General features: G+C 55.2%; 1 protein-coding gene across 1 annotated transcript in view; it reads right to left on the bottom strand.

Moving 5' to 3' along the window:
- The window catches only part of JPH2 (junctophilin 2), a 28,089-nt gene continuing 10,297 nt past the window's right edge, over nucleotides 1-17,792 (bottom strand). The window contains exons 3-7 of the mRNA XM_026042104.1: nucleotides 5,996-6,114; nucleotides 2,857-3,161; nucleotides 2,266-2,808; nucleotides 1,360-1,457; nucleotides 1-546 (exon numbers count right to left, since the gene is read on the bottom strand). Of these exons, the coding sequence (XP_025897889.1) occupies nucleotides 1,377-1,457; nucleotides 2,266-2,808; nucleotides 2,857-3,161; nucleotides 5,996-6,114 (1,048 nt within the window). The 3' untranslated portion in view covers nucleotides 1-546; nucleotides 1,360-1,376. The remainder of the gene's footprint in view (nucleotides 547-1,359; nucleotides 1,458-2,265; nucleotides 2,809-2,856; nucleotides 3,162-5,995; nucleotides 6,115-17,792) is intronic.

Below are 17,792 nucleotides of genomic sequence, written 5' to 3' on the forward strand. Positions count from 1 at the left end.
GGGAAGGCTTTTGGTTCCACCCCGTCGGGGGACTCCTGAGCACAGAGAGCTGCGCTGTCCGGCCCCACACGTCGCAACGGGGCTCACGAGTCTTTGTGGTTRCTGCGTGTTGCTTCATCTCCAGGACATGGATGAATTGCTTTGGGAAATCTCTGACACTGAGTCAACCAAGGGAGTTAAAAACCCCACCTGAGTGTGCATGGATGAGACCTTCTCACTCACTTTCCTACAGCTATAGATCAATCCCTCATCCCTGGCGTGGTAGGACCAGTTGATGACTTTGGTGAGAACAATTTAAGGCAACCACTATTTCATACAAATAAGAGAAGGAGGCAGAATTGCAGAAATCCTGGCTTTTTTTCTTGGTAGATTGCAGAGACCAGCCACAGACTGGGAGCAGGGAGACTGAAAAGATCTTCAGGAGATTTCATTTAAGGTTCATGTTTGCAGTGCAACCTTGGGATCTCAAGCCCTCCTCTTAGATGTTTCCAGGTGGCTGAGAGTTTAATCCCTGCCAAGTTCTGTGGTCTCCATCAGCAGCAATGCCTGTTCCAGACACAGAGGAAGGAAAAAGTCAAAAGGGAGCAAAACACAGTGGCCACGTAACCACCCCCGGCTACCAGAGTGTGCTGGGAGAGGAGGACTCCCCCTCTGCATCARGGAGGCTGCTAGCTGGCCCTCAAGCCTCGAACCCTGTCCTTTGCATCCACAGGATGTCTGTGAACAGATTCATATCGAATCTGAAACCAGACCCCTGCAGAAAACATTGGCTATACTGGCATATTTAAACAAAGCTGACCAGAGAGAGTCAACAGCAGGATACTAATTCAAGAGCAACAACAGCCTTCAAGTCTTTTCCACCACAGCTTTCATCCATGTGGTCTAAGCAGTGATTAAAAACACATAAGAAGGCAGTGTCTAACTGAGTAAGAAGGATCTCACGCAGGRTATTTGCAGAAAAATATTGAATTTAACATCACCAATTCTTACAGTGGAAGTCTCACTCCACAAATCCCCTCAATTGAGGGGGCAAAACTGTACTGTGGGACTCTATCTGATCAAAACCATTTGTCAGTTTTCGAGGAAGTTATTTTATGAACAGACTCGGGAAGTGTGCACTGAAATTACACCACAAATCACTCCTGGAACAGCCAAGGGATGTCTCAATCCATATGCAGGCAACTGACAACCAAAGCAGAGGAGCAGCACGTACTGACTAAATGTGCTCTTGCGTTTTCATCAGCAGTGCATCCATCAAGGAATGAGGTGCACTGTCAGTAAAGCCACTCAAGCACAAAATGCCCCCAGTGAAGTCTCCTGGGGGATAAAATCTCCTTTAGTTGTGTTTGCTCTTCTTACCTTGTCCGAGGGGCACATCATGTCAAAAAATGTACAAATAAGATGGCCAGACCAATGTTCAATAAGATGACCATGCAGATCACGATTGTGTTAGGTCCCTGAAGGAAAAAAAAAAAAAAAAAAACATAGTGTTATACACATTTTTTTTTTTTGGTTTCTGACCAATGTGCTTCTAAGCAGTGCTTTTCTCAAATCACATCTAAATGGACTGCAAGCTGATACTGCAAGGTGAGAAGCACTAATAAAGTCTAGGGCTTTACAGGTGTATTTGATAACAGCAAAATGAATTACACTGATTATTTTTTAAGCCTGGGAAATCAAGACTGTGATCTGATACCACAATTCAACTCATAAGGCCCTCCTGTTGCTAAAGAGGAGAAGGAAAAAGAAAAGCGCCTTTTTTTTTTTTTTCTACCCTATGTTTTCCTCAAAATTGTTCAGATACTGGTTGGAAAAATGGGAGGTAACAGAAGAAATGTGAAAAATTTCCCTCAAGATGTGTCTTTGCCTCCGATTCTGCCACTCCAGCTTTACCTCTCGGCCTCACCGGGGCAGCCCTCACCGGAGAGGGCAGGGGAGGACAGGACRAACTGTTCCTTAAATGTCCTCCTGCATTCCAAGCAATTCTCCAGGCTGAGCAGTGTGGGAAAAGCTGACTATTTGGAGAAGTATTTCAGAAATCCCTGGGGCGCCAGGGGACAGCTAATGCAAACCCCAAGGCAAACAGGGTGCGGGTGTTTCGGTGTCTGCACTGAGCTCCRTGTCCCGGCCCGGAGCTCTGCAGCCCCACGGCTGCCCCGCGGCCCCCAGGGGCTGAAGCGCCCGCCCGCCCCGTGCACAGGCTGCCCGTGGAGCCGAGCGGGGCAGCACGGCCCCCGGCCCCGCACAGCCGCCCTGCACCGTCACCTCTTCACACTCCTCTGCCTCCGGAGCCACCGCTGCCGGTGGGAGCGCCTTTCTGGCCGCCCCCTTGGGCTCGGCTTTCACCAGTGCCTTGGTCTCAGTCTTTCTCTCGGCTGTGGCTTCGCCCCTTGCTGGGGGCCTGTGCTCAGGGCTGCGGTGCTGCTTCGGTTCCTTGTGCCGGAGCTCGGCCCGGGCCGCCTCCTCCTTGGCCTCCACTTTGGGCACGGGCTTCTCCTCATGGCCGGCGGGCGTCCCCCCACGCCGCCGGGCGTCCCCCGTGGCCTCGGCAGCCCCGGCCTCCTCCACGGGCTCCGGGGAGAGCGGCTCRGAGCGGTCTTTGGGCTCGGGGATGTGCTCGTCCTCATAGTCCGCGGGCGGGGAGGTGGAGGAGGTGCGCACGGCGTAGCCGTGGTAGCCCTTGTAGAGCTCGGCGTCGGGCTCGCGCGCCATGCGCTGCAGYGGCTTGATCTCCATGTGCTCGGCGGGCGCCCGGCCGCCGCTCGCCCGCGCCGAGCCCTGCGAGGAGGGGCGGCTCTCCCCGGCCGCCTTCCCCGCCGGAGCCAGGGCAGGAGCAGGAGCCGGGGCGGCGCTGGCCGGCGTGCCGGCCCGGCTGCCCTCGCCGCCGCCGCGCTCCTCGTCCCAGGCTCCACGGCGCACGGAGCCGTCCCCGGGGGCGCCCGGCTTGGGCCGCTTGGCCTCCGGCGGGGTGGCGGTGGGGCTGGGCGCCGGGCTGGCCCTGCGGCGCCCCGTGGCCTTCTCGTGCAGCTGGGGGCTCTCGGGGGGCGTGGGCGGCGGCGGCGGGGCGCCCTGCGCCCGCGGCGCCTCCTCCTCCATGTTCACGGCGTGCTCCGCGTTCTCCATGATCTCCTGCATCAGCCGCCTCTTCTGGTACTCGGGGCCTGGAGGGGAAAGACAGACGCTCAGTAAGGGCTGAAGTGCCGGCTCAGYGCCCAGACATGCCAGGTTGGGGGCAAGGCAGCAGCTCTYCCCCTCCTGGCCCCATRGGATGGGACAGGAGCTGGTGGGACYCCRTGGTGCGAGTGACTCCTGGTGTCCCAGTGCCTCTGCCCCCATGAATATGTTGGCATTTGGCTAGAGGTTGGTTGGGAGCAAAATACACCAAAACAACTGGGCAAAGCCCGCTTCAAACCCTCTGCAAGCAGTGGGCTGGGCAGAGGAACCCGCACCAAGATATGGGCCTTGGYGTCCTGCGGTGCCCATAACAGAGAGCAATGAGGAGTGATCACAGGTTCCCTAGGGACACAGAGCTCCTGTGGGTCACAGAGCTCCAGGTGGTCAAGGTGGGATCACAGAGCAGCACATCTGAAAGCAAAGAACCAGCTTTTGAAAATGTCCTAGGCCTCCTTCTGCTGAGCCCAAGCAGTGCAGGGGGTGGCAGGAGCACGGGGCTCGGTCTGTGCTCCTGAACGGCACAGACCCTGGACCACGCTGTCCCCTGGCCTGGCCGCTATCCTCTCCTCTCCTAGGACGAGCAAAGACTTGAGCTGGCTCTGGAAATTGGAGATGGGTGCTTCATTTTCCCTAATAAATCAGCGGTGTGATTTGCATGCTGCTAATGGGCACTGCCTCCCCTCGGGGGCAGTGGGAAGATGAAGGGGATTTATTTTAGCTGCTCTCCCTTGGCTGCACACTCCCATCAATCAGGAGGCGACCCATTCAGGGCCATTTATTTCTGGCTGCAAATAGATTATTTGGAAGCCGTTTCAACAGTTGTTCAGTCTCCTCAAAATAGGCTGCCTGCAGCTCCTGGCTCCTTGCTATCAGCTGGTGCTTTCTTCTCCTCCTAAGTATTTCACATCAGAAAAAAAAGCTTTCCTGGAGGGCGCTGCACAGCCCCAATCCTCCTCTGCTCCCCATCGTGTGCCTCGCCACCTCCACCTCCAACCACGACATTTCAGCGAGGCCTTTGGCTTACATCGTTCCTGCCTAAATTGCAATAGTTGACATCCTCAATGAAGGGCTAAATGCTTAAGAAAGAGCTGAGGTTGTGAACGGGCCTTGTCCTATGCCAACCATGGGGAGGGCCAGGGGAATGTATCAGCCCAACACCATTAGGCTCTCCTGACTGAGATGAATTGCCATCTGAGCCCTAGTGAAGTCCAAGGTGGATTACTGCTTTTTTTTTTTTTTTATGGATGAGGCAGCCTTCCACGAAGACGCTCTTACTTGAGCTTTAATCACATAGATTTTGAGGTTAAAAATAATAATAGAAAACAAATTTGTGGCAACCAACAGATTCCATGGCTGCTGAAAGTGGCCAGGACCCCAGCGAAGCTGCACACAGAAACAAGGAGTGGATTCAGGCACCTGAGCAGCAAAAGGACGAAGACAGGTTGGTCAAGGCATTTTGCAAAGACCACTTCAATGGTCTCATTGAATTGCCACGGGTGGAAAAAATAATCTAGCCTTATGTCAAAAACCTCCCATCAGGAATTCCAATTTCCTTTGCCCCTGTGCTATAAATACCACAGAATGCAAAGGGTGAACCTGGAAGCCTGAGTGGCAGCTGAGGGGCTTATGCYGGGATCAAGTGACGTTCGCTATTGTTAAGCGAAGTGTCACACGCTGGCTCCGGCCCGTGCCAAGCGGCTGCAGTGGCTCCCGGGCTGCAGCCGGCGCGGGACGCAGGCAGCTCTCCAGGGTGACATCCAGCGTCGCAGATGCAGGACAAGGTGGAACCCGGGCAAATCTCTAAGCACGACTCCGAGCTCAGCGCTGCGAGCGAGTCAGTCGCCTTTCCCACTGGGTGCTCTGGCAGCACCAGAGCTGGAGGCCCTGGAATCAAGGCAGGAATAAGCGACAAATTTGGATGTGTGGGAATCACAAGGGTRGGATTCTGTCCCCAGTTTCACTAACATATTGCCCTACAGCCTGTTGTGGTCCTGCTGYGGCAGCCTCAGGGCAGTCATTCAAGTAAAAAAAACAGATTATAAGAAAGTCAGGATGGAGACAGAGGCATCTGGAACCCTCTGCTCTGCCCTATTACTACTTTTTAGAAAGAAAACTTCCCAGGACGAAAGGGAAAGATAATTCCTAGGGAAAGATAATTCATCATGCTGCTTCTAATATTATACTTCTCACCTGCTAAYGCTCACTGCTTGATCTCATAGAAGGAACCCCACAACTGTTTTCCCAGAAAAATAATTGGCAGTGACGCTATTGATCAAATAGGAACTCAGAAAAACAGTATTTTGCGTGAGCAACTTTCTTACAGGAGATAAAAGGCACTAATTAGCTCAGTCTGATCATGCCGTGTGGAGCCCCACAGGATAAGGAATATGAGTCAGCTGTTCCAAGATGTTCCAATAAAGAGGACATATCAGCGGGAGAGATGCAGAGAGACAAGACCTGAGCCCATGGCTCTGCCTGCCTCGTGCTGGGAAGGCTTCACGACGTGGCTGGCCAGGTCGGGGGCAGACTTCTCCGTGCACAGGACCTGGAGCCATCATGAACGGGTAAAAGATATGAGGAATATAGGGAGAGGTTGTGGGGTTTCCTCCAGGAAGTGCTGACATATTCCAAGAGGTAAAACTTTGGTGAAAGGAGGAGGGCAATCATTTATACTCCATGTGCAGGGGGATTAGCTGACCTTGCAGGAAAGCAGATTTAGGATAGACAGGAGGGCAACCCCTTGGGATATAAAGCAGGGGAAGCGTTTGAACAGATTCCCTGAGGAAAGAGCAAAAGCCCTCTCAGATGCTTCTCATCTTACCTGGCTGGTAGAAGTCTGGCGAGAGCTCCCTGGCCATCATCCTGGCTATGCCCGACTCGTTGTTAGCGGCCTGGGCTGCCTGCTCGGAGCCRTCAGCCTTGGCTTTGGCATGGGTCGTCCTGCAGACACAACAGGGTGACAGTCAGTGCCATCCCAGCTGACAGGGCCTGGCTCGAGCACCAGCAACAAAACTAAATCAGTCCATCTGGCATAACCGGAGAGAGGCTCCTCTGCTGAAGCCTCCAGGATGGCTGTGAGGAGACAGGACGTTGTGGTTGCTGCAGGAAGCTGCAGGGCACCCAGAAATACTGAGCACTGAGCAGGGAGAGCACAGAGCCAGCCTGCTGGGGCTGAAAACTCAGCACGTGAAGGCAGAGAGAGTGTTTTCAATAAACAAGATGCACAAATGCTAAAGACTCGTGTGTCTGTGAAAGCTGCACTGAGCCGTGCAAGGAAACGGGGCAAGCGTATTTGCAGATGGGACCGTGTTGGGCACGGGGGTTGCAAGCAAGCTTGCCACCACGCGCCTCAGCATGACACCCTTGCTCAGGGGGCAGCTTGTTCCACACACCCTGAGAATCCCAGGTCGGTGGCACACGGAGCTGTCCAGAGCTGCCCCCGTGCAGGCACGTGGCCCCAACAGCGAAACCCAGGGTGCTGGAAAAGCTGCAGATGAGCAGCAGCCCCGCTGGGTACTGTGCAGACCTTCCCCATCCCATCCCATCCCATCCCATCCCATCGCCCGGCACGGCTTCGAGGCATACGGCCTGTGACATGAACAAGGACACAGTGGCTTAACACTGCCAGCCAGTGCCACCCAAGTGCCCGTGTGTCCTCTGCCATTTTATCCTGAATCTCCAACCCGCAGCTCTTCCGCAAACACAGCTTCTCCACGGGCTCCTTCCCTGGCCCAGCCCAGGGACCTGCTCCCCTTGCAGAGGAGCTAGGAAAGGCAGGGATATCTCCCCCGGCACAACCTGGCGCCCTCCTCGTGCAGCGCGCCCTCCGCTCCAAGCAGCTATCCTGGGAATTCAGCGCCGGCTGTCGTATTCCTCGCATGCCGCGCGCCCGGCCCCTGTGATCCTCGTGCCACGAGCGAGCCTTGCTCTGCAGCCCAGCTGCTGGCTGTCGAGGAGGAAGCTGCCTTCAGACAGTGCAAGAGYACCTTCAAATAAAGGCAAGGTGAAGCACCGCGTCCCCAGCTGCGCCATTCCCGCCAYGGCCTGTGGAGAGCTGCTTTCCCAGTGCTCTACAATCGTGTTTCCAGGGGCTCCCAGTATCTCCCACTCTAGACACAATGGAGCAAACACTGACTTCACATTCAAAGCCACATTGGTTTTGTGTGGAGAGTTAAGTGTGCAGTTAGCAGCCTCCAAACAGCAAGTCACTTCGAGTTACAACCTTTAATGCAGTCTTCTAATAGCTGATGAGCTATTCAAATGACATTCTTTCTATTCAAATGACATTCTTTCTTATTTTTTAAGTTCCAGGTTTGTATCTGGTAGTGTTTTAAGACAAAAAAAAAAAAAAAAAAAAAGAGGAAAGTTGCAGTTCCTGCCTATAACATAAATTCTCTGGAGAAATTTTACCAGGACTGTTCCTTTTGCACATCAGAGAAACGCAGATTGCAGACAAAAGCATCTTTAGTCCAAATACGTTACGAGTGCAATGAAAACTGATGGAAATGCTGCTGCRAAACCCTTATAAGGTAGCAGATATATATATATAAATACAGCCAGCGGCACAGTTTGGGGTGTGGGGGATGAATTGCGTCCAGGGCATCAGTGCCAGCTGATAGGAGCGGCACCGGTGTGACTTGACGGGGAGCGGCAGACGCTGCGCAGGGCCCTGTGACAGGCAGGCGGCTGCAGGGCCGCTCTGCTGCAGCCCGGCCCGCTCTGGGCGCCCTCATTCGCCCCCCTGGCCACGCTGCCGCGTTATCTCCCCCCTTCCTGGGCAAGGCGAGCTGCCTGGCATTGCTGTCATTCCTGGCCTTTTCATCCCAAACTATTGCAGCTCCTGAAACACCCGGACGGGCTCGGTGAAGAGGCAGAAAACAGCAATTTTAAGCCTCTGCTTGCAAGCAGGAGGTCGGAGGGCGCTCGGAAGACAGCGAGCACCTCCTTTTTTGGTAGTCCATAATCAGCGTGATTAATTCCTCTATAATCTGGCAGGGGCCAAGGGGGATGTTTCTGTGCTTTCCAAGCCRGGGGAATCAGGATGGACTCAGTGTGCGGTGCCAGAGCCTTGAGGATCCCCCAGCCCAGGGAGCAGCCAGCCCAACACCCAGCTCGTCCCGGGGCTCCCTAGCTCACGGTCGGGGAAACCAGAGGCCAAGGTGGGCAAAGMGACTTCTCCCACGGCGCCTGGGGACAGAGGCAGGTCCCCAGGGAGGGACCCATCCTGTCAATCCTGGTGCAGGAGATCCATCATATGGCAATAAAATCCTCCATGTCAAACACTTGCTGAACAGGCACTGCCCACAGCAGCACCACCCAGACCAGGAGCCACCAGGCTCCTGCTGGGAGGGGATCCTTTCCCAAAGGGGTCTGAGAGCCAGCATGGTGCTTGTGAAGGCCCCCCTCTGTTAGCAGGGCGCAGAGCGGGGCTCTTGCTGACGTGTYACCAAACACGGGGTGCGAGAGCTCCTGGCTGGCTCTGCATTGCCTGGCGAWGAGGAGAAAGCAGAGGAGCTGCCTGACGGCGCTGCATGTTGCATAGCAGCTCCTGATAACACTAATCTCCTGGAAGCCCCTGCCTCGTAGCTGGAGGTTTCCTTTCCCCTGGAGAAGCTGATAGATCTTATCAGGCTGCTGTGTGGAGCTTAAGTAACTCACCTCCCACAGGCAAATAGACAACGGCGCTGGGAGGGACCATGGCTGCTGAAGCGATGCTGCGGGTCCCCGTGGCTGCTGCAGTGATGCTGCGGGTCCCTGTGGGTGCTGCGGGTCCCCGTGGCTGCTGCAGCGATGCTGCGGATCCCTGTGGGTGCTGCGGGTCCCCGTGGCTGCTGCGGTTCCCCGTGGCTGCTGCGGGTCCCCACGAACCTCCATGAGGTGCCAGTGGCTGCGGGCAGCGAGGGAGGCCAGGGCTCAGCACAAGGCAGGGGGAGCAGTTGCTGTCCTGCTGGCAGGGCAAGGCAAGGGGGACTCGGAGCTGCTGCTAGGACAAGCCTGGGGCTCAGCGCCCACCGCCCTCCTCCCTTCTGCGCTGGGGCCAGCGTCCTTGTCCCTGAGCTGCGATGCCAACAACCTGCCCTGGTCCCACTGGCACTTAGACTATTTACTACAAAGGAAGCAGAGTGATGGACATCCAGGTCGTGCAGAAACCGCACTGCTCCCCGCTGCCAAGAGCTCTGCGGAGGGCTCAGTCCCGCAGCGAGAGAGCAAAGCCTGCAAGAAAGGGCCCGGCCACAACAACACTCAACCTCTGCGCAGCCTCTCTGCACTCCTCACGTGCAAAGCCCGTCCCGGCCCSGGGGCTGTGGGGCAGGGGCAAGAATGGGGCTCAGAGGCGGCTGGCGGTGCCGGGGCCGCTGCCTCCCCGCGCAGGGCTGGGATGGGGAGGGCTGCGCGTCCGGCCCCGCTCTGATGGTTCCCGGGTCAGTGTGCAGACACAGCACCGCTCCTGTCCATCCTGGCTGCCTCCCAGAAACCCAGCCCGTTGCTCTGCCTGCCACTAAAATCCCATGGGGATACACGAGCCGCAGCTGAGCACGGCCACGAACAGGTGAGGCCCAAAGCCAAGCCCGCAAGGCCGCCTCTTGGGACGGTTTATGCGGTTTTGCACATCCACATTGGATTAGACTGTAAACGAGACTGGAATTAGTGGGGAATACTGCAAATACCAGACAGGGCTCGGGCGCCTACAGGTGCAGAGTTGACCTTGTAGCTAGAAATAGGGCAAGAGCTCAGCCCCCTTGCCCAAGCTATTTCCCATGCACACGTTAAGGGAAGGACAGATGCATCCAGCAGCGTCTTTCCTTCTCCAGGCCGGACTGGCTGCAGGTTCCTGTGCAAGCACTATGTGTGAAGGGAAACAGAACCGCACGTATGGTCACTGCCACGTCCAGCAAGGCCAAGTGCCCGTGCCAGCGAGCCCCGCGTTCGCGAGAGGTCCCTCTCACCGCTTAGCCCTGCGATTCCCCCCACACTGACACAGCGGTAACGCAGAGCAGGAACACCCAGAAATACAACGTGTTTCCCAAGTCAGGCATTTTGCCCTTCCAAATAAATTKAAGAGGAATAATTTGTCTTGGCAAGGCCATTTGTGGTACTCGAGGACACAAGATACACAAGTGCTTCTGCTGCTGCTAACAMGGTCTCTCCTGCATTCACATCCCCGAGGGAAGGGAGGCACCACGTGTGCGGAAYGGCCACACTCCCTGGCTTCTCTGTRTGCTGCCAGCTTTCCTCTCCAGGAAATCTTTGCCTCTCATCTTTGCCTCTGAGCCCGGGGCAGCCGTTTCCACCCACTCAGCCCCAGTCCATCTCCCTTCCACCTCTCCCTTTGTCTGCCTCGTGCACACGTAGATACCAGCAAAGCTCCATCGCCCGCTCCCCTTGGTTGCCCGTACCTGCTCCGTGGTGCTGCATCCCTTCTCGGCCCCTTGCTTGTGCCACCATCAGACCCATCTGTCTATCCTGTCCTAAGGACCTCCTGCCCTAAGAACTGGCCGTCCGCTCCACCATCCATTCACCCGTTTTGTTCTGCTGYTTCCATGCACAGTATCCATCCAATGCAGACTCTTCCAGCCCTGGGCAGAGTCTTTGCTTGTTTGCATTAAGCACTCTGCACCTGCAGGTAGGATCTACACAGTGAATTACAACATAAATCAAGGCAAACCTCCTCCTAAAGGAGACACCCCCCTATCACTAGAAAAGAAATCCCAAAGGATAAACCATCCCAGCCTTTACCATGCAAACAGCTCATGAAATACCCTAGGATCTTCACTCAAAGTATCAACACTTATTTCAAAATGATGGCTCTATGGAAATACCCAGGCTGCTGAGCTGGATCAGTAAGACCTTTTCTCCTTCGTTTCAGCRTAAAGGAGACTGCAGGAGCCCTTCACTTGGGAGAAGAGCATCCCTTCCTGCAGAGCACTGCAGGAGCCCAGGCTGGCACTGCACCCTCATGAGCTCAGCAAGCATTAGTCTTTATGATTACTTGGTGGATTTTTCAAATACCGAAACGCTATCCTCGGCTCTAAATAGCTCAAAGCCACTTGCCTCTCTCGCCAAGGGATACGTCCCCACGGCCCAGTTACAGTGACATTAATCTCGGAGCTGCAGCTGTCCTCAGGACCGGCTCCCCGAGGAAGCCGCCCCGCACGGAGCCGCCTCGCAGCTCCACYGTGCGCGTCCCATCCCGCCGGCACCGCCAGCCGGGCTGTGCACCGAGGGCAGCACTTGTGCCGGCCACGGTGGGATGTGATGGGACACGATGGGACGTGATGAAACGTGATGGGACGCGATGGGCGGTGGCAGCTGCTCCTTCACCTGCAGCCCCAGCGCGGCGGAGCCCTCAGATTCCAGCCGGCAGCTGCCCCGCGCTGGCTCCAAAGGGCTCCRTACAAGCCAGGACCTGCCAGCAGCCGGGGCTGCACGTGGCCCTGAGCAGGCCCGGGCTGCAGGTGCTGGAGACGTGGCTCCGTGCTCGGCTTTTCCTCCTCCGGCCATCACGGCCGTGCGGAGCAGGACAGGGCTGAGCACGGAGCAGCAAGAGACCGGCTCATGGTCCAGTGCCCTCCTCACTATGTGTCCCGGCACGGTGCACGCACGCACACACACCTCGCTGATTTATTTCAGTTTATACCACAACACAACCAAAGGGCCTCAGTTAATGCTCTGGAAACCCGTATTTAATTAGCTCCTGCAGCGAGATCAAAGCAGCCTGCTCATCCCCCTGATAAGGGCAGCAGGATTTCTTTACAAGCAGGCAGAGCACGCCAGCCTTTAGCCCCCCCAGTAAACCTGTGTCTGCCCACGTGCACAACCCTGAACTGCTCAAGGCTGTTCCTTGCCAAGGGCAGGGGGGGATTCACTCCAAATTCCAAGGAAACAGCAAAGCAGCAGCATCCAATTGTTTGGTGGGAGCCCAGACTGACCTGGGAGCTCTGCTCCAGCTCCATGTCCTACCCAATGGGCCCCGCTCTCAATCCCAGTAGGACCAAGTTTCCTGTCATGATTCCAGCCAACCTGCCTGTCAGCTCCAAAGGGAGTCAGAAAGGGTTTTCTCCATAGCATTATTTTTTTCCTGTTAAAAGKTTCAGCAACTTATARCTTAAATGTGTTTCAGAGCTCAGCRATCCAGCGCAAAATGCAACAGGCTGAAACAAAGCGAGGAAACAYAGAACCTGCTTTGCATCATTTTTTTCCCAGACAAAACCAAAAACCTGCAGTTTTCCAAGGAATGAAACCAGGCAGCTTTCTCAAAATATTGCATTTGGTCAGAAGCCCAATTGTACATCAAAATCAAAGGCAGAGGAGTTTTTCTAACAGTCCCAGGGGGCTCCGGAGCTGCAGTTCACAGGTCTGCAGTCCAAAAGACGCCCTCACAACAGCTCCGTAGTGCTCCACAGAGCTCAGCCGTCCACATGGGCACAGAACTAGAAAAACTTGGATTTGGGAGGCCCAGGGGCTCTGGTTCTGGACCAGCCCCCTCCTCCRGGCTGACAGGGTTTCTGTATCTCAGCTTTTTTATTTAAATTGGACATTTCACTTAAATATATTTCATTGTGAAAGATATGGCTATTTCACATTCCACTGAAATGACGGTAACCTCTRCGCAAAGGCCGGTTGAAACGGATGATTTTAAGCCATGGCATTTGGACCGGAGACAACTCCTCCCTGCCCTGCACAGGGGTGGATCAGCTGAGCAAGAAACAACCATCATTTTCCATAGATGTTTTGCAGATTAAAGTCACACTTCATTTTTTCCCTCTTCTGAGTGTTGGTAAGCTGTGCAGATAAGGACTTTCTGCTAGGTCAGACTTAACAGGCCATTAATCTCACTTTGTCTGCATGGCTGGCCGAGCTGTAGCCATCCCTGGGTCCAATGTGCTGCTCTCCTCACTCGGCTTCTCACTGGAGAAGCAGGAGCCTCAGCTGCGCCTGGGTCAGAGCAAGAGCCCCGGGAAGCCACAGGGAAAGCTGTTTGCTGTCCAACAGATGCTTTCCCCAGGAGCTTCTGGAAGCACAAGCTCCTTCTTACCCTAATAGGACATGGAGGAGCCTATGGAAATTCATGCAGGGCGGGTGGAAAGGAGATAAAGCTCCGTGCACCCTCCTCTGAAGTCAAAATTCTGCTCAGCGTAATAAAAGCTCAAGGTCAAAAATGTGTCAGTGTTAGTGCTCCAGCTCCTTGAAAGCAATAGTCGGCTTAGGTGGAGATGAGAGGCTGGGAAGGAGCTCWAAAAGGGTCTAATCCATCACACAACAACACAGGGAAAAGGCAAAAGGAAAGAAAGGGAAAAGGAAAAAGGAAAGGAAAGKAAAGGAAAAGGAAAAAGGAAAGAAAAGGAAAGAAAAGGAAAAAGGAAAGCATTTCTAGGACCCTTTCATTAGCGTGCTGGTTTTTGGTGTGGTCATTGCTTTTCGTGCTTTCTCCTGAACTGATGCATGGAATAAGCAATGAGTCTCCATCTCTTCCAAAGTGGGGAGCCCAAGCTGCTTCCTGATGCTCATCCTGGTGCTCTACCAGCTGCAAAATCACACCAAGGCAGCGACCTCGAGGATCGTGGAGCTCCCAGGGGGAGAAAACTCCTTCTGTGCTGCAGAGCTTGCAGCATTGCTTACTGCAAAACAACCAAGGTTAAAGTACATAACAGACTTGAAGTGTATCAAGCCAAAACAGTTATAATTTGTTAATACGACTCTTGGAAATCTAGGATATTTTCCCTTATTTAAATTACGTATGTATCGCTAAGGCTTTGCCTTGAMCATGAGCCTGCTTTGCTCTGTGTATTTAGCTCACTGTTGCTTTGCAGCTTCTCAACCATAAAATAATACTTGGGGTTGCCCTGAACCTGTCAGGTGAGAAGCTGTAATAGACTTACTGGTACAGTTGTAGCCATTTAAATTAAGAAGCTACTCCACATTCAGATGGTTTGTTTTGAGCTTCTTTTAAAGTACTGATTTTTTTTTTTTTTTTTTTTTTTTTTTTTTTTTGTGGTTTTCTGGGCATGACTGTATTCCAGCTGGGACTGCAACAGCCAAAATGCTATGAGAAGAGTCTGCTAATCTGTTGCTAAGTATATTGCAGCCAGCTCAAACTCTATGAAACCCTCATATGACATCCTTTTCATGCGGTTTGCTCCTGCTTTCGGGAAACAGAAAGGGAAYGGGAGGAAAAGGGGAAGCGGAAATGGGAAAGGGGAGGAAATCTATATGGAAAGAGCCCCTTCGTGGCAAAGCCCAGCCACAAACAGCCCCGCAGAGCTGCAGCCCTCTCAAGGGGCACCAGAGCCGAGCGCGTTTAGACCTCACCTGCCTGCAGCTGCTGTTTTTCCACGCCTCCCATCACCCCCGCGCCCTGCAGCTCAGTCACCCAGCCCCGGGTGCGCTCCAGGGCTGCAGCGAGCAGGGGACACGTCTGGGCCAGGCTCCCCACGGCCTCCGGTTTCTCTCCAACACCTCCTGGCACCCTCCATCCCGGTGCCTCGGCTCCTGCACTGCCCTTAACGGAGACATCAGCGCYGGAGAGGAGGGGGGCCACAAACCAGCTGATGGGTGGGCTGGGATTTGAAACAGGGCACTATCCCTTAAGAAAGAGATAGGGAATCCTGAGAGCTAGCCAAGTATTCCCTGCATATTGTTTTTCCTTTAGGAAATGCAGATTTCTTATTCTGGCTCCTTTTACACTTGGGTAAGTTACTAAAAGGAGCCTTTGTCACCTTCAAAGCACAAGAAGTGTTACTTGAGATTCCCAGCAAGGAGCTCTATGACAAACTAGCAAAAAAATAGCCCCAAACGGCCCCACTAACCAGGATAACAAAGCTGCAGTGACCAGGCCCTAGGCTTGTCCCAGGAACTGGGTGCCCCCATCCCCACGTACGGGTGCCACAAACCTGCTGCGCTGAAGCCACCGCGCAGGGTGTCAGGGAGGCGGCTGTCGCAACACCCCTAATGAGAACACGCGGTGACCAGGGCGAGCCACGACGCACGGCGCAGAGGAGGCAGCTGCATCCACATGGAGATAGATGCTGGGAATCCGGCGGCAGCTCCCGCAGCCATCGCGGTGGCCGCGGCAAGGCAGGAGCGAGGACGGCCTCCTGGCATTCCTCCTGGGCTCCATCCATCACGGCAAGGCGGGCAGAGCGGGTCCTTTGTGCTTCGCTTTTGTGAACAGGAAAAGCTCCTCATTCATTTTGTTGCACGGGAGAGGAACGGGCATTTCTGGCACTAGCATGGGGGAGAGAGCAGGGGAGCACCGTGCTTCCCAGCACAGCCCCAGCCTCCCTGAGCACGAAAATAAAAGCCAGCAAGTGAATTCCTCGTCCTGTCGCTCTGCACAGACGCAGGGGCCATTTTTGCAAAGCTGGGTTGTCCCTTCCTGCCCTCTGACATGTCACTGGCATCACAAGTGGCCACGGCTGCAGSCAGGGGACACCTGAGTGTGTCTCTGGTGACTGATCACCTGTGGAGAGGCTGCCCCCCAAGCCTGGCGCCCTCGCTGGAAGGGRAATCGCAGCCAACATCCCGCACGGGGCAAGGACACGGTTGTGCCCTAGTAAACACGGTCACTTTATCCCCCGCCTGCTGCACGGATAGGTTTCTCCTCGCCGCACACCCATCCATCATGTGCTACCCAATCCTGGTGCAAAGGCATCATGAAATCGGGATCGCAGGGAAGGATCAGGCGCCCCAGGGAGCTGGCCCGGCTGGGAACACCCTGAGGCTCTGCTGCAGTGCAGCTGGGCACCCTGCTCTCCCATCCCATATCACAAGCAAACCAGGCTTCTGCCACATCCAGTCCTCTCTTTGGCAAAGATTGAGGAAACCAAGTTGCAAAAGAACACTGAAAAAATCCTGGGATACCGTCATTGCCAGATTTCTGGATTTCCACCTGGAAAAACCCAGGTGCGGATGGCATCCGCGGATGGCATCCCAGCACAGCCACCCCTGCACAGGTGCTACAGGCTCTCATGCCAGACGGGGCACACATGACCTGAGCGGTGCCTCCCTGAGGCCAGGGGACATCACTGGAACTGCCCGCCTGCCCTGCAGGGTCACAGAGCCCTGGGAAGCCCAGGACGGAGACCCTGTTGGAGTCACCTCCACGGAGGAGYCAGGACAAGCGGAGCCCCCAGGCACAGGACGCCCTTCAGCTTCAAAACCAGGCAACAAATCATGCAATGAGTGAGGTCTACGTGAAGCCACAGCAAAGGCTTCTCCTGGTGCCAAACCCTGGCAGCAGTTCTAGGACATCCTAGCGCTCCCCCGGGCTCATCTGAGCCATTGCGTAGATACCCTCGGACAGATAAAGCTCCATATTAGGGATATTAATGCCAAACATTTCAAAATTCAGCTTAGAAATTTTACAGACAGCGTGGGGCTGGGGTGCAGAAGCTGCTGGGACCCCCCAAAGSTGCTCTTGGAGCCCCACGGGGGTCCTCACAAAGCTCCCGGCGCCTCCCTCGGCACCGCAGCCCACGTCCCGCTCCCCGGCGGCCGCTTCCTTTCCTCCCGGTGGCCATCAGGGAACGGATGAGCTCTCTGTCCTCCGGCCAACTTTCCTGCTCCAGTGACTGGGAAATGACTTCCCAGCTGGGCTCCCACGACCCCACCAGTTTTCCCAGCAACTCCAGCAGGTTTTGGAAGGAGCCCTGGATGCGGGGAGAGGACAAGCACAGGGAGGATGGAGGTAGGAGGGCACCTCGGCTGTTTAGCGCCAGCTGGGTCAGCTTCATTCCTACTCCGGCAGGATCACCGGGATGCCAGGGCTCATCCTGGCCGGGGAGCCACAGGGCAGAGCCCGTGACCAGCACAGGGCAGCACTACCTGGTGCAGGACATTGTGGCTGCGACAGCCCTAAGCCATGACATGACCAACAGTTTTCACTGAAGTCATGGAAAAGCAGCAAAAAAACACAATTCCCTTTGGCTGCAGCACGACAATGCCAGCTCTGCCCACCGCCTGTTGCGCAATGTGGGAAGCAGCTGGATTTCCATCTTGGGGGAATCTGGGAGGGAGCCGACGAGGCCAGAGCTGCATCCCTGGGCAAAGAGGCCATCAATGAGCCCGGAACTACAGCCAGAAAGGCCAAAGCGAGCCCGCRGAGCGGGGACCTGCAAAGCAAACCCTGCCTCGTGGGCACCCCTGCACTGCAGACACCCACCGGGCCAGTTTGCTGGTGGCCCTGGGCACGCGTCCCTGCCTGCCATGGCTGTCACATCCGCTGCCACACGGCAGATCCGTGTGAGGCTCGGGAAGCCCAGCGGCACGGCGCGCTGCCGAGCGCAGCTTCGTATTCCGGTACATGCCTGGGATTCCTAAGGTGCAGCCGGCAGGGGCTTGCACAGCTGCCAGCACGAGGGCTTGTTTTTCACTAGGTTTCTATGCCTTAAACATCCTTTTATGGTGCAAAAAGAGCAAATTCTTGTCTCCTCTGGATGTTGCATTCCCATACAGTGAAAGACTGGATGTCACAGCAGTTTAGCTCTGCATGGGGCTCCTCCAGGTGCCATGAAAATCAGTCTTTCCTACACAGCAGCCAAGGTGCATGGCTGTAGTCGAGCTTCTGCACAGCCCAGGTGCTGGGTGCTCTAGTGATGGTCCCTCCCAGRCAGATGTCA

The sequence above is a fragment of the Nothoprocta perdicaria genome, unplaced genomic scaffold, assembly GCF_003342845.1.
Source record: "Nothoprocta perdicaria isolate Ctin4 unplaced genomic scaffold, notPer1 scaffold_3, whole genome shotgun sequence".
Taxonomy (NCBI): domain Eukaryota; kingdom Metazoa; phylum Chordata; class Aves; order Tinamiformes; family Tinamidae; genus Nothoprocta; species Nothoprocta perdicaria.